The sequence below is a fragment of the Emydura macquarii genome, unplaced genomic scaffold (assembly GCF_026122565.2).
Source record: "Emydura macquarii macquarii isolate MOO-44397 ecotype Brisbane River unplaced genomic scaffold, CSIRO-AGI_Emac_v2 contig_374, whole genome shotgun sequence".
Lineage (NCBI taxonomy): Eukaryota > Metazoa > Chordata > Testudines > Chelidae > Emydura > Emydura macquarii.
In genome coordinates this window covers 3,349,034-3,368,531 of record NW_027130511.1, presented here as the reverse complement: position 1 = coordinate 3,368,531, position 19,498 = coordinate 3,349,034, and the positions used below count along the sequence as shown (strand labels likewise).

Genomic DNA, 19,498 nt, shown 5'->3' with positions numbered 1-19,498 from the left:
CGCAGTGGGATAGTTTGCTCTTGTGCCCTTAATGTTGTCTTTGAAAAACTGTCAACTCTCCTAAACTGTTTTTCCGCTTAGACTTGCTTCCCATGGGTTCTTACCTACCAACTGCCTAAGTTTGCTAAAGTTTACCTTCTTGAAATGCATTCTCTTTATTGTGCTGTTTTCCCTCCTACCATTTCTTAAAAGAATGAATTCTATCATTTCATGACTATTTTCATCCAAGCTGCCTTCCACTTTTAAATTCTTATCTTTGAATGAACTAGTTATTGAACTAAAATAGTTGAATAAACTGAAATGAAAAAATATTGCTTCTGCACTTGCAGAAGAGGTTACTGCTGTCAAAAGTTAATTTAGCACTTCAACAGACTCTGGTTCCAGGTGCTTAGGCAGTGACTTGCACCAGTTAAGTAGTTTGACATTTTTAAAACCTGGTACAGAACACTTTTTTTTGTTTTATCTAAATGATTTTAATAGATTATAATAAATTTAGGACTTAAAGGCTGTCAATTTTATATTAAAAAAGTAGAACTATATTTAAAAAAAATAATCGATTTTCATACACTTCTTCACATGCACATAATGTTTAAACACTATTCATAATCATGGTACTTCAGAAACAAAGGAAACAATTACTACTAGAAAAATAATTTTAATCTGTCCAGTCACAGCATCAGATAGAAACAAACTCAAACAATGTGGATTAGCTGTTAAATTCGACAAATGACAAATATTCCTGATAGTGTGTTTTATAGTATCACCTCACTTTAAAAAAAAAAAAAAAAAAAAAATCAAAAATCAATTAATTTAATGATAGCAACATGGTAGAATAAAAAATAATAAATGTGCACAGCCAAAATGGAAAACAATCACTGAAAAAAGAAATTAGTCATGTTCACCTAGACTCTGTAAGTGTGCAATTGCATTTATTAAATTTAGCATGACGACTCTTATAGGATGGTGAAACACTGACGAGTAGTGGTCAGTTGCCTTCATTACATTTTCTTCAATATTTACCAGCACCAACGTTTAAATCTCAAATGATTTCTCAATTACAAAAGCTGAAAGGCATATTTGAGCTGGCTTGATTTAATGAATCAAAGCTAATATCATTACCTAAATTATGCAGTCAGAATTGGTTTAGTAATATTCCTTTATAAACCATTCAGACCCAATATTGAACGGAGACATTTTGGGACAATAAATATTTCCCATTTCTGGGTTCTACTTTAGAGTAGCAATATTTTGAAAAGTGTCTTGGGGAAAAAAGGACTTTTCTTTTATTCATCTATGAAACAAACTTTTTAAAAAATTTCCTGTGTGTTTTTCATGGTGTTTTAAAAAAGATGAATAGTAAAGCCCTGGTCCAACTGAAGTCAATGGAAGTTTTGCTATCAACTTCAACAGAGCCAGGATTTCACCCAAACAGTCATATTGGTATACCGTGGCTCAACCTTTTGAGCGGGTTAATAAGTTAAATCACAACATTTAAAACTCTTTTAGTGAAATTTCTAAATCTGTTTGCCTGAAAGGATTCTCATATCTAAATGCATGAATCAGTAATTGCAAGTTCCATATCCATGAGGTTTGGGACTTGCTATATTCTGTCCTGCCAAAACACAGCAAACTAAGTATAAGAGTGATATCGTTCTGAAATCATTTGGAGTATTGTGTCCAGTTTTGGGCACCCCCTACAGAAAGGATGTGGACAAATTGGAGACAATCCAGGGGAGGGCAACAAAAATGATTAGGGGGCTGGATCACATGACTTATGAGGAGAGACTGAGAGAAATAGGCTTATTTAGTCTGCAGAAGAGAAGAATGAGGGGGGATTTGATAGCAGCCTTTAACTATTTGAAAGGGGGTTCCAGGGAGGATGGAGGTAGGCTGTTCTCAATGGTAGTAGATGACAGAACAAGGAGCAATGGTCTCAAGTTGCAGTGAGGGAGGTCTAGGTTGGATATTAGGAAAAACGTTTTCATTAGGAGGGTGGTGAAGCACTAGAATGGGTTACCTAGGGAGGTGGTGGAATCTCCGTCCTTAGAGGTTTTTAAGGTGTGGCTTGACAAAGCCCTGGCTGGGATGATTTAAGATGGGCTTGGTCCTGCTCTGAGCAAAGGGTTGGACTAGATCACCTTCCGAGGTCCCTTCCAACCCTAATCTTCTATGATTCTAAGTCTGATACCTTAACCTCCTGCAGGACTGGAAGCCAATACTTTAGAAGGGTATTATTAATCTACAATAGTAGTGGGTTCATAATATACTGTCTGCTAAAATTAACATAAATCTTCTCATGAGCTAGCCCTGAACCAGCAGAGACCAGGGAAAAAAGTGCTGATACCTGCCACATTTAAAAAAAACAACACATTACCACGATTATGTACCTGACTTTTTTAAACCAATATACATACAACACCAAAAGGAAATTTCTCCCAATAAAGGCTGGTGTCACCAGACCAGAGCTTCTCCCCAGCTCCAAAGCCTTACCCAATCTCAATCAAGGAGGTTAACAAACAGAAAACAGCCTTAACTCAATCCTTGGCCTCAGAGCCACCCCTCCTAGGGGTCTCTGGCACACCAGATCCTCTCAGCTTCCCAGCCTCAATCAGCTCTTCTCCCTTCCTGGAGTAGCAATCACAGAGCTCCTTCCCTAAGCCCCTAGCTTCAAGGACCCACCACAGGAGCTACTTCCACTTCACCGTGGCTTTCCCTTCCCAGGGCTCAGCCTGTCTCCGTCCTTCCTCCTCCAGCTTTCTACCACCAGCCCTTTATAGGCCCTGATGTAGCCCAGCCAACTTTAATTAGCTGCATTGGGCTCACCTGTTTTGGTCCAGGGGCACTAAGCTTAATCTATCCACAGGGACCAGCTACCCTGTGAAAGCTGGTTAAGTGTTATATGCAATTAGGTGGCTGGCTCTTCCAGTACTGGTAACAGGATAAAGAGCCTCTCACTTCCAGTCCAGACCTTGTCAGCAGTAACAGAAAGTCAGCACTATCTGTCATCTAGTTTATAGGAAGTAAGTTGAGGATCTCAGTACAATTCCCAATAGACAGATGTCCATCACAAAACCTAACACCAGTACTGTCGTTAATCAGCTGTCTTGTCAGTCTTGACAAAAAAGCCTAAGAATGAGTATGGCAATCTCTTCCATACACTGCCTCCTGTCTGCCTCAGTGCTGAAATTTGAAATTTTGCTGCCTATTCTGTCCAAATGTTTCCCTTGATTAATTTAAGAAAGAAAAATTCTCAGTTTCATACCTTAGGGGCAATCTTCAGTGAGTTCCATATAAGACAATCCCTTGGTTTGTCCAGAACCCTATACACTTACACCCATGAAAAGATCATTTCAGGATTGGGGCCTTTGACAATGAGCCACTGCCAACAATCCATCTAACCACTATTTCAAAGTATGAAGTAGGATTAAAGTACTAAAATGCTGTTTTTTCAAAATGATCCTCGAATGCATTTTGTCCAAACTGCAACAAATTAAGCAAGTGTTTAGAGATCTATGTTGTTCTCTCTTCACCAGAAGATGCAATAGCATACAATTAAAAGTGTAAAGTTACTCAAAGACTGTTCCAAAGTTCTGCAACAAAGATCATGGAAGCATACATCTTGCTCAGGAAACATACACACAGAGCACATTCATCATTAGCAAAACATCCATCTTAAATTTGAAAATTAATTCCCAACTGTCAAAACATCCTTAAGGTCATTAAATCATTATTCCTTACAAAGAGCAAAAAAGGAAGTGTATTTCTGTCAGCTCGTAATACTACCAAATCACACTAAATAGACCTCTTTTAACATGTGTCCACGAAATGGACAGTAGCACACTAGTCTGAAAATTGATGTATGAATATTTGAAGCATTTTTCTCTCAGTAAATCCTAAGAAATACTTTTCTCTTCAAAAAACCCTAATGAAGCATTCCCACCCACTCCTCACTATCTACAAAGCGGGGATAGGAGAGGGAAATGTGAAACTGTTACTATCTGACATCCTATCAGTAATGTACTAAAATTTTTTTGATAAGCACCACTTTTTTCCCTTATTAAAAGACTATGTTATCTTCTTAAATATAACCTTTAAGGAGAATTTCTAGCCCTCTACAACATAGAAAGTGTCAGTCTAAATTAATCCTCTTCCATTTCCACTGTGGTGTATAATACAGTTTCTTTTTAAAAAGCACACATGTTGCCATTTATTAAAGTGACAAGATATTAAATTAAACATTTCACATCAGCAGTGATCCCTCATTGTACAAAGATGGGATTCCAAATCATAGCTCAAACTCTTAGTCAAATAAAAAATTAGAATGCAAAATATTCTTTCTTCCTGGTTTCCCAAGTGTTAGTTTTAGAATGAAGCTCCTTGCCTCTCTTTTGTGTATTTTATGTTTTCTAAGGGGAAAATTTCCCTAATTTTCTTTTAAAAAAATGAACAACAGCTGAGATCATCTCCTCAGTACTATTCTTGTGGCTCACCAAATTTAATTCACTTTGAGTGCAAATGAGGCTATGTCTTCACTGACGGCAGCAAATTCACCGCTGTCAGATCGACTTCTCTGGATCAACTGAGCAGTCAGTGAAGACTCGCTCAGTCGATCCAGAAATCGACATATTAAGACCACCCCCTCAATTAGCGTAGCACTGCATCAACGGCGCAGTGCAGTGAAGATGGCGTGCAGAAGAGAAGCAGAGAAGTCGACGGGAGTTACGCAAGTTTTTTGCGTAGCTTGCATAACTCCGGTCGACTGCCGCCGAATCTCGGAGGTAAGTGAAGACAAGCTCTGATTTCACAGCACTGGAAAGGTGACTAACCAGTATGTTGTATTTAACGGTCCATAGAACAGTACTCAAAAAGTGATTACTCACTATTTCTAAATAGCTCAATTTTAGAACAAAAAAAAGTACAAACATTTTTAAATGGATCAAACCCAGGAACTGGACTTTTTCTTAAGATCTGTGTGCCACTAACAAGAAACATTTAACTCTAGAAAAACTGCATAGGGAGTGATAGTCTCTGTAGATTATCACCATCAAGATATATATCCAGCGGAGCTAGTTAATGCACATGCTTTTAACCATGGAAGACTAACACTTGACACCTTGCTTCCTTGTCTGAACCAGGCTCACAAGTACAGTAAGGTCTTAATTTTCTTAACTATCTTGCATACCTCCTGCAGCTGCACAGACATATGTCCTAGTTGGTTCTGGCGTCTTTCTACCAGCTGCCTTTCTGTGTGCATTTCTTGTTCTATCTCTTGAAGTCTTCTCTCTACTCGCTCTGATACCTTCCAAAAAAAAAAAAAAAAAAAAAGTCTACCATTAGAAATTTTTCCACATATCAAAAGGAGATTTTTTTTTTTTGAGGGAAGGGATGCAAGAGAGTGTGGGGAAAGAAAAGGAAGACAGTTTTATAAAATAGGATTTAAAAGTTGATGGAAAATAACTGCTCTTGGGAGCATTCTTACTCATAATCACAAAGATCCAAAAGAGAATGAGACCTGTTATCTTGTCATTCTACCATATGCTGATTACTGCAGAATTTGTCTCTATAGCATATGTACCTATGCTTTGACCAGTCAAGTGTTAAGTATCTCCAGTGATGGGGCTTCCACCTTTTTAGCATGGTCCAGCAGACAGAGCACTGGACTGGGATGCAGGAGCCCTGAGTTCTACTCCCAGGTCTGTCACTGGCCTAATTAAACTTGTAGATGTCACCTAACCTCTGTCCCTCAATTCCTCATCTGTAAAATGCTGATAATACTAATCTTTGTAAAGTACTTTGAGATCTACTGCTGAAAATCTCTATAGAAGAGTATTATCTTCATCACTGAATATCACAGTTCACTGTTAAAAAGGTTTTCCTAATATTCTATTGAATTCAGTGGCTCTAATATGAATATACCAATCATCTGCTACAACAATTGGCTTCCCTCTTGGATTACAGGTACTGGAACTGAAACTAAAATAGCAAACTTCTGTGGTATTTTCAATTGAATCCACTAGCAGAGAGTGCCCTCTAGTGAGCTATGTGAATTGAATCTTCAGTGAAATTTGATGACTTAAGAGAATTTACTTTTTACTTTCACTACAATTTTAGTGAATTCAGAACATAAGATTTAAAAACTGTGCTTTATGAGCACCAGATTACTAAAATCCTATTCTGTAACTGTCAAATTCCTGTTAAGTGATGAGCTAGAAGTTAGACAAGGTGGGAAAGGTAGTATCTTTTACTGAACCAACTTCTGTTGGTGAGAGGATGGTGTTGGTGTCTCACCAACAGAAGTTGGTCCAATAAAAGATATTACTTCACCCACCTTTCTCTCTCTAATATCCTGGGACTGACATGGCTACAACTACACTGCAAACAGCTAAAAGCTAGTCAGCTACAAATTAAGCTAACATTAAAAAGTTACATTTTTTTAAAGAACTTTGTTGCTGTGAAGCAAATACTGAGATTGATGGGATCAAAAAAACCAAACTCCTTTTGTGAACAGCTGTACTGGCAGAGAGAAAAGTGATATAGTTTCAGAAAACTAGGGAAGCAACAACATTCACCCTCACCAAAAAGATCTAAGATTAAAGTAGCTCTTAAAGGCTCTGAGGACTCCAACGGATATATATAGTAACACTGCATTTTGAGATTTCATTCATTAACTGGCACTATGTACTATCCAAGTGATCTCTGAAAATGCCTTTTTTTTTTTTTTTTTTTTTTTTTTAAAAAGATATAGTAGATTAGCTATTTTATTAACAGCATATTTTCCATATGAGGGGTTTATTGGTTTTGAGTTAAGACTACTAATTTTGTTTTTGGAGAAGCATATGCTGTGGAATTATGAGCAGACTCCAATATTTAAATAATACAGCACCTAAGGATTACTGTTGCTTCATGCATAGAAGTTGCAGCGAATACATTCAGTCATTTTCATTTGTTCTACTTCTGACATGGTAAATAGTTAACAAAAGTGCCTCTGCTATTAGGATGAGATTGTTTGCAAGCTCCTGGGTCAGAGGATTTATATGCACTGATCTGGTAATATTCTGCCAGGGAAGATCCAAACATGTTCCGTCTTCAAAATTTATTGTCAGGTACTTATGTGCATGGAACGGATGTATTTTTGGTACTGGAGGAGGTGCTTGGATCTGTTGCGGTACCAAGAAATTTTGCAGTACCGGTAGGTAGTGTGGCGCCACGGGGATAAGTGCAGACAGAGACGATGCTAAGGACTTAGGAGGCTTTGGTGTCGATGCATCAGAGATGTGCAGCAGAGAGCCAGTAGGTGGCACCAGTGCTTTAGAAATTGCAGAGGCACTTGGTATGGAGGATTCTGTAACTGCTGCCGGTGTCATAATGGGAAGGGCAGTCTTTTCTCTGCCTCCCTTTTTGGAGCCTGCCCACTTAGGTTTTGTGGCTTTAACTGTACTGGAAGTCCCTGCCAACTCTAAGATACACGGCTGTGGCACAGTTGGTATCAATGCAGTAGATTGAGCCGGGAAACGCTTCTTTTTAGTTTTGGTAGGAGTAGTGGAAGCTCTCCTCTTTGCTAGTCTTTTAGAAAACAGGTCCCTCCCAAGTGAAGGAGAGGAGGAGGAATCTCTCAGAAGCAGTCTTCGGTGGATGGTCACGAGGAGAAGTTTGCAGTCCTGGGTCTGAGGCAGGATGGATGGACTTCTCCATGAAAATAAGTTTAAGTTTGAGGTCCCTTGTTTTTCTTGTGCGGGACTGCAGGTTAAGGCAATGGGTGAACTTTTGGGGTATGTGCATTGTGAATGTCTGTCAGAAACAGGAATTGCCTCATGGCAGGAGAGCCAATATTTAAATCCAGGAGAGCCTGGCATTTCAAGGGGAATATCCTGGACAGGATAAAGTTATGAAGAGTTTTTTTTTTTTAAAACTGGGGAGAAAGTCAATTAACGTAGTTGTACTAATAATACTAATCTAACTATTATATACAAATGGTGCAATCACTTCTGAGGTGAATCAAGTGAAGGCACAACCAGAGTTCTGACTCAGACCAAACACCGCACGGTGGTAATTAAGTGCCACCTCAGGCACGAGGCAGAGAGAGCACACATGTGGCTTGGCAAGGTACTGCTGTCAAAATTCTCCGACAAGAGGTGCAGGGGCATGCAATCACCTAAACTGGAGCACCCACAGGGACTCCACTCAAGGAAGAACCACTGTGATATTTTTTCTCACTGAGATCCAATCTAGTGAGTAAACACTGCCAGCATCCCTTTAGTCTATCAAAAGCATATTCAACAGTCATTCTGCACCAACTGAGTCTTTAGCTGAATCTTTCCTTGATGCTGTTCCAGTGGCCAATGTATGACTTCATGAGCCAAGGGAGCAAGAGATAGGTTAGGTTCCCCAGGCATTTCAATGGTAATCCACCAGTCAGTAAAGAATGGCCCTGAATGCAGTTTTGTGAACAGTCCTGGGTTCTTAAAAATGCGAGTGACATGCACCTTCCCTGACCATCCCACATCGATATCAGTGAAGCATCTCCAGTGATCCACCAATGCTTGCATAACCATAGAAAATTAGCCCTTTCGGTTGATGTACTCCATGAGCTGGTGCCAAAAATAGGGATGTGTGTGATGTCTATTGCCTCACTGCAGTTTGGGAACCCCATTGGTGCAAATCCACCCATGATGTCCTTCACATTGCCAAGAATCACAGTCTTGCATAGCAGGAGATGATTAATGGCCCTACACTTGCATGACAACGGCACCCATTTTGGAGTTGGAAAATCCATTGTGATTTCCCACTGACTGGTATCAATCAGTATAGCAAGCTTCCAGAATGCAATCACCACTTGCTTCTCCATGGTCAATGCAGCTCTCATTCTCGATTCCGTGCGCTGGAGGGCTGGGACAAGCTTGGCACATAGATCCAGAAATTAGGCCTTTCACATGAGAAAGTTCTTCAGTCACTGCTCATCATCCCAAACTTGCATTATAATGTGATCCCACCAGTTCTCTTTTCTCAGGCCCAGGAGCAGCATTCCACCATCTGCAGCTGCTCCGTGAACACCAATAACCTTTAATTTTTTTTGCTATGTCCCTCAGCAAATTGTCCTCCAAGAAATCATCATGCTCCCCATTACTGCAGTACATCTGGTGGATCTGCAAGTACAGCAGTATCTTGCATCCTGTATTTGCAAAATTCAGAATACTGGAGAGCTGTACAGGCTCCATACTTCTGTGGGATATGACAAATAAAAAAATGCAGTGTGGGTTTGAGGAATATTTTTAAAAAGGCGAAAAAACTATGGGATATGGATGGCATTATGGGATGGAGAAAACTGCATGCTGGGAACCTGACCCCTAGCTCCCAGAGATCCCTCAGTGACTCATTTCTACCCCATAACACATTGCAAAAATTTCCCCAAAGGCATCATGTAAGATGACATGGTACACTGGGATACCCACCTGTAATGCACTGCACTTTGCATCAGCACTATCACTCTTGGTGACCATATAAAGCACCAACACAAGCAGCTACACGTGTGCAATACAGGCACACAAATAATATACTAACTTTGGCAGTTGTCTGACAACATAAGAAAGTTACTCACCTTGTGCAATAATGATGTCTACATCCCTGCGCTGCAAACTGGAGAACTTTGGTAGTAATGTACATTAAGCCCGTGCATGCGCTGCTCCTCGCCTGCCACAAGGCTAGCCAGCATGTGTGGGTGAACCCTCCTCAGGTCCTTCTCTACCACAAAGTCAATGATAAGAACCCCGAAGTAGAGGGGAGGAGGGTGGGTCATGGAGCACCCATAGGGGGACACATCTCAAAGAACCATCATTACTGCACAAGGCTAGTAACTTCTCCTTCTTCAAGTAGTGTCCCTATGGGTGCTCTATGTGCTAGAGTCATGAAGGAGCCAGGCTTTGAGTCACAGAATCTGCGGGCTGAAAATGGACAGCGCATCCCTTGTTCTGCGATAGCCAGTAAGAAGTGATTGGAAGAGTTAGCAGTGGACATAGTTTCAGCTGTGATAGGTAAGGGTGCCAAGTCTGCTCTCACCTGACACAGGCAAATCAGTATGATGTTTGCTTTTTCCCTTTCACTTTCAAACAGGACTTTCAGAATTAAAGGGAATTGGGAAAAGGCATAAAGAAGACCCTTGTCCCATGGAGTATCATCTGATCTCCACGCTGGAGCAGTACTGTGGACATTTCTTGTTCTGGTAAGTAGCAAGCAGGTCTATTGTCGGTGTCCCTCATTGTTGGAATATGTCATGAAGGACCACCAAATTTATTTCCCATTTGTGGTTGTTTGGGAATCTATGGCTGAGGCTGTCCGCCGTTGTGTTGTATACTCCCAGCAGATAGGCCGCTGATAATATGACATTGTGGGAAATGCACCACTTGCATAGCTTTTGTACTTCCATGCATAAGGAGGGTGATCTGGCGCTTCCCTGTTGATTTATGTAATACATGCAGGATCACATTGTCCAGCATGACTTGTGTCCATGTGTCTTTGATCAGCAGTAGGAAATGGGCATATGCATTTCTGACCACTCTGAGTTTGACAAGATTGACCTGAAGACACGCCTCCCTCAGATAGAGACCATTTGCCCTGCACTGTGAGATTATTGAGATTGCACACCCCATTCTATGAGAGGCCATGAGAAGTGATGGGGAAGGCTGAACAAACAGGATTCCCATACAGATGTTACTAGGATCTTTCTACCAGTACAAGGATTGCTTGACCTTGGTGGGCACTGATTGTGGTTTATGTGGTCTCTGTTCATCATGTAAACTAAACTGAACCATGTTCGGCAGCATCTCGTGCAATCTGGCATGAGCTATAACTGATGTACCCATAGCCATATGCTTCAGGAGCTGGAGGAAGTGTCTGGCTGAAATTTGGGGGCTGGATTGCACTGTCTCTAGGCTGAGGAATCTGTGATGCTGGTTGGAGTCAAGGTCGGCTCCTGTGAATTCTAGCCTTTGTACCAGAGTTAATGTCAATTTTTGTGCATTGATTTGTAGGCCCAGATTCTGGAACAGGTCCAGTATGGTCTGGGTGACTCGCTGGGCTTCGGCGAGGGAAAGTGCCCTGAGAAGATAGTTATCCAGGGAAGGATAAATCATGATGCTCTGAGAGTGTAAATGGGCAGCCACTGCCAAAAGGTCGTTGGAGAATACTCTGGGGGCTGATGAGAGGCTGAAAAAGGGAGTACTCTGTACTGGTACTGGCCTTGGCCTAGCGGGAACCTGAGGTAACTTCTGTGACCAGGTATAATCAAAATGTGGAAGTATGCACCTCATGTTCTCAGCCCTCAACCTCCATCTCCTTTCTCTAATGCTTGGAATAATTGTTGATAGAGTGACCACCTTGAACTTCTGCGCCTTGATAAATTTGTTGAGTGCTCTGAGGTCTAGTATGAAGTCCTCCACTGTAGTCTGGACTTCTTTTGGGAAGCCGAAAGATGAAGCCACGAGGCCAGTCTCATCACAATGGCAGTGGAAACTGAATGTGCTGCTGTGTCAGTTGCATCGAGTGCAGACTGGAGAGATATCTTAGCCACCAGCTGGCCCTCGTTGACTATGGTCTTGAATTGTTCCTTATGAGAATCAGAAAGCTGATCAATAAAAGAACTGAGTTTTGCATATTTCTTATAGTCATTTTGCTGATAAGGTTTGGTAGTTTGCAGTGTGGAACTGGAGGGTGGCTGAGGAATATGCTTTCCTGACAAAAAAGATCCAGGTGCTTCTAGTCCTGGTCATAAGGGGTTGATTTAAACTGGTGTTGGTAGCCCTTAGAATTAACTGATCCACAATGATTGAATTGGGAGGCAGGTAGGAGAAGAGAAACTCCATGTCTTTTGCTGGCACAGAGTATTTCTTGCCAGCCAGTTTGCATGGTGGTGGGACCAACACAGGGGTCTGCCATATGACCTTGGTGGGGTCCAGGACTGCCTCATTAATAGAGAGGGCCTCCCTGGAGGAGGTGGAGGAATGAAAAATGTTCACCATCTTGTGGTGAGATTCGATCATCTTCTGAAAAGGTATTTGTAAGGCTTCTGACACCCTCTGTGCCAGGTTCTGGAACAGTTTAAAATAGTCAGCCACAGATGGAGGAGGGGGCCTCACCATGTCATCCGGTGGTGATGACGAGATGTGGGATTGAGGAGTGACTCACTCCTCTGCTTCAGCCTCCAGTTTCTCCCTTGCCTGTTCAGGGGGTTCAGAAGCACTCAAGGCAGCTGCTGAAGGAGGGTGTCTCCTGAGTTGCTGGTAGGTCACATTAGCAGTAAGGTAGGCCTGTTGTTTTTCAGTCTGCCAAGGATCCCAGTATGGCCATTACAATGGGAAGGAGCCCAGTGGTTAGTACCATGATTGACCAAATGAGCGGGGCTGTGGATCGGGGGAATGATAAGCCTGTTGGACATAATGAAACTAAGCCCCATATAGCAGGTGAGAGGTGCGGCGGGAAACCACATCTTCTTACTCACTTTGATTCTGATGACAAGAAGGGCGGTGCACGGCAGGAAGACGTCGACAAATCAAGGGCTCTGGGTGAACTTGGTACCAGGGCCTCGTCACTGAGCAAAGGCGAATCCGGACTGTTAAACACCAAAAGATCCATCATGCACCAGAAATCTAGCAGTGCAGATGGCATCAGTACCAGCAGTGGCTCTTGGTGTTGAGAGGCTTGTAGTAACAGGGTCAGAGAGGAGGACCTAATAGCAAGGTCCATCAGTGCCTGGCATACCACAGGCAATACCGATGTTGATGTCCGAACTGACGGAGCCTTCCCCAGGACGGATCTTTTATTTTCTCATGCCTCTGTGGTACCAGTGCTTTCTTACCTGTGCTCAATGGGTCTTTAGGCTGTCCGACTTACTCTGTCGGCTCGGTACCGCACATGCCTTGGGTACCAGATTTAGATGGCTTCAGTGCCATTGGTACCAATGATCAAGCTGGAGATAGTTTTCAGCTCAATCAGGGCTTGCTATGAGGATTCACAGACTTTTCTTAGAGGGTTTAATGTAAGTGGCTCGTGAGCATCCCCCAGGGCTCACCTCCCATCGACGTACAGGGTTGCGATGAGAGCTCCAGCCAGGACTCTGGAGGTTGAAGGGCTGACTCCATGAGTAGGAATTTGAGCCTCAGTTCTCTGCCTTTCCTGGATCTGGGCTTCAGTTGCGAAAGCACTGAGAATGTCTGTTAAGCACTAGGACACATTCCTTGCAACAGAGGCACTTTTTGAGGCTCAGAGAACTAGGCACACCCTTGTCCAGGGCATCCCCCCACAAGTGTTAGCAGGAGACAAAGTCCCTTTCTTTTCATTTTTTTTAGGCATGGCCAAAATATAATGCAAACAAAGTAAAGAAGAAAAAGGCTTCAAGGAAAGCTAAAAATTAGCAATTGTAAAGGAGTTGAGTCATGAACAAACAGCTATAGCTCCATCTCTAGCCAGGGGCAGTTGAGAAGGAACTGTAGAGGGTTCACCCATGCACACTGGCTAGCCTCATGGCAGGCGAGGGGTAGCACATGCATGGGCTTAACAGACACTGCTGCCAAAGTTCTCTGATCAGCAAAACAGGAATGCAGAAACACCTACAATGGAGAACCCATAGGGACACTCGAACAACTTTATTACCAAAGTTTGTAGCGTAGACGTGGCCTAGTACACTCTGGCACTCTTAGAACCGCCATAGTAATTCACTGAGCACAGAGAATTCTGACATTCCACATGGCAACGCAAAGTGCTGATGCTAGACCACCACTGAACAGCCACTAACAATGTCTCAATATGCTACAGCTTTGTACATGTAAGAAAAAGAAACACATTGTTGAGTGATGAGTAGAAAAATGACATGAAGAGCTGCATAATGTAGTACTGACCATTATCTATATTAGGTTTGCAAATTACAGCAGTTAATATAAAAAGAGATCAAAGATGGAAAATTTTGAATTTTCCATGAGGCCTGTAAGAAGTAAAGAATCAGAGGTGAAAAAAGATCTACTGCTTTGAATAAGATGGCATCTAATGTCACTCATCTAAATACAAGAATGCACTCCCTCCACAGGATTAACCTAGAAAAAGCACCATTCTACTTACTGGATTTTGCTCCAGCACCTTTTCAGTGCATTCATTCTTTTTCTGTTAAACAAACCAACTGATTCAAAACCCATTTAAATAAATGTTTGCTGTATTTCCTGCTGTTATAATAGGTCCGATAATTTTGTTATCCTTGATGAAGAACTGACATAAAAGTCTTAGGGAACTGCTGACAACTGACCCTTCCACACGCCAGACGTTATTTTTGCATCTTTAATTTAGGCTGTGATCCTTCTGAAAAAAAATTCGTTTTCTCCCTTCACAATGATCAAGTTTAATATGCTTTTGTATCACACTCAATTGGATAGTATCAAGGCAGCTATAGATCTGAAAGTCCCTCTGTGATGGTATACCTTTGCAATATTGATTATTTCTTTACCACATACCGTATGATATAAAATCCTTATAACAGCAACATTTTGAGCATATTAAATGATTATTTCAAAAGGACAGCTCAATTAAAAAGGATAACAGACACATAAGTTGACTCTGGAGAAAGGAAGATATACTTTTAATTACAATAAATGATTTTTAGAGCTTTAGAAGGATATTTTTTGTTTGTTAAAAAATGCTCCAACTAATGTTCAGGACTCAAACGACAGCACTATCAGCTTCCTCCATGATAATTTATTGTGAATTAACAGAAAAAATACTCCAATCAATTGTAAAATGTCTCCATTTAGTTCAACTTGCAAGAATCTGAGGGATTAAACATATTCAATTTTCTCTGCACAGTGAAAGCAACAAAGCACTGACTTAGACTCCACCACATTTTAAGGACACATTGACATGCTGGTGTTAAGTTGATTGTCAAGATGCATATTGAACTAGCAATTAGCTACATAATACACCTTTTCTCCTTCCTCCCCAACCTAGTTAGCGATGCTGAAACAATAGTGTAAAACACACTCACAGTTTCTTGTCTTTGGGATTCAGTGAGCTTTTCAGATAAGTCTGCCAAGGTCTTTTTGGTTTCTGCATCAGTCCTTAGAAGGAAAAAAAGGAAAAAAGTATTAAAATTTAAAATTAATGTGTGTTAGTTTAAACTGAGCAGCAACTATATGCACTTTAATAATCAATTATTTCTTTTCAACTTCTTGGTTTTTGCAATGCCTCATGTTAGGACAGTTTTAAAACAAATCCTTTCTTCCTGCAAACTCTTAGACAAAGCAGAGGTCAGACTCAGGTGGCGAAACCACATACTAAAAATGTATCCACATTTTGAGGGCAGATAATGGGCAGCTAGTTTGAGACACAAGCCATCCAGTATTGAACTATAAAATGTATGATTAACATGTAAAAAATCAGCAACAGCAGAATCCAGAATGCAAATCATTTCTCAAGTTATTTTCAGCAATAATTTTGTTCTAGGATTCATATTTTAACGAGGACACAGCCATTACACAGTAGCTATTCTATGTAGTGAGAAAGTCATATTCCTGAGTTTTAGCTGTAAGTTTTAGTTTTGCAATAAGACAGTGGTAATATGTGCTTTGTCATTCATTTAGAGATCTGATAGCACTTTGCAAACGTTAACTCTTGCTACCCCCATTGCAGAGAGATATTATGCCCATTTCACAGAAAATTAAATTGAGGCACAGAAAACATAAGTGACCTGTTCAAGATCCATCTGTTTTTTTGGATACTACAGAAAACATTAAAGGCCTCAATCAAAGCTCATGAAAGTCATTGGTAGTCTTACCATTGACTTCAGTGGGCTTCTGATCAGGTCCTAAACACAACCTACTAGTGCAAGAGTTGAGAATAGAGCAAATAATTCCCCATTCCTAGCCTACTGGACTAGCCAATGGAAAACACTACCTTTGAGGATTGTGTTTATTATATACTGAACATGAAGATAATGTAACTTAGATAATTTATCATCACACAGGTTTTCCTTCCCCCATATTTTGGAAGGAAGTTCTAAAACTCTCCTCCTTTTAAAGTTATCATAGGATGCATATTGTCCATTTTGTACTCCTGTGATAGCTTTTTTATATTTTGTTCCATTAATAAACATGGTTAAACCAACAAAAGTTAATTTCTATATTTATTAATAGTTCTTAAAATACATGTCCTAAATTATTCAACAGCTCATCTTTTCTGCTTGATGTGGAAATGGATGCTACTTTTACCGGTTTCTTCTTGAAAGCTCCCTGCTGATATCATCTCCGAGGCGAACCTGTTCACTGGTTAGGTCTCGAAGGGACTGGTGTAAGGAATGCAGCTGCAAATGAGAGCGCACAAATTAAGCTGAAAACTTTAAAATGTTTTTCTTCAGTGCCACTTCAAAAGGAAAAATATTTTTTTAAAAAAACTTTTAAAATAAACATTTAAACAAAACATATAAGTTAAAGATGACAGAGTTGTCAAACAATTTCAGACCTGAGGGTCCTATGGTCTGCTTCTGGTTCTAACTACAATTATATTATTTCATATGTAATTTAACATTTACTGATAGTACAGGGCTGGATTAGGCTTGTGTGCTAGTATAACACTAAGACTTTTCCCCCAGCAGCCACCTCACAACACCACGCTTCTCAGCTGTGCAACTGAAAATGAAGTAACAAGGTTCGAAACTGTGGTTGCTCTAGTGCTTTAGCACATGTTGATTTCAGTCACCTGTCCTTTTCACAATCCAGTCCTATTCTTCCTGCTCCAAGTCAATCAGCAGATATGGGCAGGTGGAGAAATTAAACTCTGAACCATTTGCTAACTTTGTAGCAATCTTGTAAATTTCACTTTGATTCTCCACTCTGAGCAAGCAGAGCAGTATAGTTACAGAGTATAGCAGTATGGTGGAGTAGGAAACTGTTAGGGGACTGGGGACATGAAGTAAATCAACTGAGAAAACACCACTTATAAACGAGTCTGGATTTATATGGATTTAATTGATTGTGGAAATATCAATACATTTCAAGACTTGTCACATCTAAGAAATATGGGAAGACCTGGCAAGGTATGTGAATGCTGAAATTGTGAACATGGCAAGGGGGCAAATGCCTGGATGCAAGGTGTGGTCAATGAGATTTGAGCATCATCTCATCCCATACCTCAAATTCAGCCTATGGCCAGAATAAATAATAACCAACCCAGAGAACAACAACTTATTTATGAAAAGCTCCAGAGGGGTAGCCGTATTAGTCTGTATACAGTAAAAACAATGAGAGTCCTGTAGCACCTTAAAGACTAACAAATTTCTGCGGGCATAAGCTTTCGTGGGCTGCAACCCACTTCGTCAGATGCAATTTATATATGGTTTTACTGAAATAAAATGATATAATATTTAAGTATTTTTACAAAAATAAGGAAAGCTGTACTTATATTGGCATATAAGGGCGGGCGGTCTCTCTCTCTCTCTCTCTCTGTGTATGTACTCCCTCAAAATAAACAAATTATTTTAGAAAGATATTTAACTATACATACAAAAAACTTATTTGTATTCTGAGAACAACCATAAAACACTAAGTGCTGTCTACACACACAAAAACAGTTTTTCCAAAGAACGTATTACTATTATTTTATTGTTGAAACGGTTTCTTCCAATCCTAACTCCTCTTTCAGGGGAAAGGTCGTTACAAAGATTGGAGGAACAACTCTGGTAGTTTCTGGGGTTCTCAGACTTCCTTAACCTCATGTAATAACATTTTAAATTGAATACAGTACAAAAGTTACCTTTTTACATCAATTGATCTTCTAGCAACTAATAAAGTGTTGAAGCTGATTTATTAGATCTATCTGCTGTCTTTAATACTACTTATCGTTAGGTTCTGCTGGCACAACTGTGGTTCACTGCAGAAGTGGAGGGACTCACTCAAGTAGCTCCATCCATATCTATCTGGGAGAGCCCAGAAAGTAGTTTGGGGTAAATGCTCATATGCACTGAAGCCTCTCACATAGGAAGTACAACAGAATCCATCCTATTATCCCACCCATTTAACATGTATATCAGGTTGTTTGGAGAGTTAGCGAGTAGACATGGGCTGAGGTGTCTGCAACACACAGACTGACATCCAAATCTTCATTTCCATCTCATTTGACCTGCCTACTGCAATGGGACAAACAACTCAATGTCTACATGTAATTAGGGTGAAAATGAGAGTGAGCTGTCTCAAGTTAATCCAAACAAGATTGAAGTGAATGTGAAGGGAAATTCTGCTCAGAATATTAATTCTGTAAAAATTCTGCATTGTGCAGTGGCACAGAATTCCTCCAGGAGTAACAATATGCTGTGCTCACAAGGGACATAAGTGCTCTGTGCATATAGAATATTAGAGAAATACTCTAGAAAGGACCTTCATGTCGGCAGCCAAAATACAAGGCTATCTGCTCTGAAATTCACAGGATTTTATTTGTTGTTTTTTCATAACTGAAAGGGAAGTCTGAAAACAGATATCCTACTAGTATTGAGTACCTGGTCCAATTTATTGGCCTCATCAACAAACCGGACATTAGCAGATCTAGATCTCCGACGTCTTGTGCTCTGTGAGTCTCCATAATCCATGAGCGGTGAGGTAGGCTGGAAATGATAACTCCCTTTACAAAATAAAAGGTAAAAAATAAATAAATGGAAAGACAAAACTGTATAAAAAGGAAAATTTTTTAAAAGATTCTCACACACACATATAGGCACATGACAAATCAAAAACAACGTGATAAATTTCACAGACAGCCAATAAATACATTTGTGTGCTTGTGCATTTCATCACTCACCTGTGCCATCCCTGCGCCCAACACTTGACATCTGCCTGCTAACCCATCTTCCCAAGATTTATTCTAACATTTCTAACAGTTTTGTTTAAAAATCTACCTATTAAAAAATATTTCCTCCTCCTCCCAAAAGTGTGAAATTTGTCCCCCAGAGTAACACCTGCCCAAGGCCTAGGAAAGGAAAAGTTCAATACTGGGTCAATGTCAGTTTTTTCTATCCATACAAATATCATGATTTTAAAGCCCAGTATTTCAGAGCCTTGTCAGACTGGAAAGAGAAGATTTACATTAAAGGAAAAAGAAGATCCCAAGATTCTCAATGAGATGCATAGTACTTACTACCAACCATGAAAGGGCCCAATTTTTCTTTAAAAACAAACAAACAAACACCACATATGATTCTGCTCCATTTAATATAAATTCACTTTCTTGCCTTAAAGCAATATTACAATGCAGTCTCATATACCAGAGCTTCTTAACATTTACCTATGGCTGCTTCACCATCCAAGTCACTTGTGTATAAACTTGAAAGAGAGGCACTTCTCATTCCAGAATTTCTGGACAATCGTTGGCTCCTTAATTGGCCTATGGATTGTTCCAGTGTCTCTTTTAACTGCAGTAAAATGACAAATTGTTAAAAGGTGTGTTTAGAGACTTGAGAGAACGTATGCATGTAAAAAGTGTG

At 40.4% G+C, this 19,498-nt stretch overlaps 1 protein-coding gene across 4 annotated transcripts in view; it reads right to left on the bottom strand.

Annotated features, from left to right (window-relative positions):
* Positions 1-19,498, bottom strand: part of CEP128 (centrosomal protein 128) — a 400,917-nt gene that overhangs the window by 365,855 nt on the left and 15,564 nt on the right. For all 4 annotated transcript variants that reach the window (XR_010917028.1, XR_010917026.1, XM_067532353.1 and 1 more), the window contains exons 4-8: positions 19,300-19,426; positions 18,518-18,639; positions 16,239-16,330; positions 15,017-15,089; positions 5,183-5,299 (exon numbers count right to left, since the gene is read on the bottom strand). Coding sequence is in view for 2 of the 4 variants with exons in the window: in XM_067532353.1 (XP_067388454.1) it covers positions 5,183-5,299; positions 15,017-15,089; positions 16,239-16,330; positions 18,518-18,639; positions 19,300-19,426 (531 nt within the window). In the remaining 2 variants the exon portion in view is untranslated. The remainder of the gene's footprint in view (positions 1-5,182; positions 5,300-15,016; positions 15,090-16,238; positions 16,331-18,517; positions 18,640-19,299; positions 19,427-19,498) is intronic.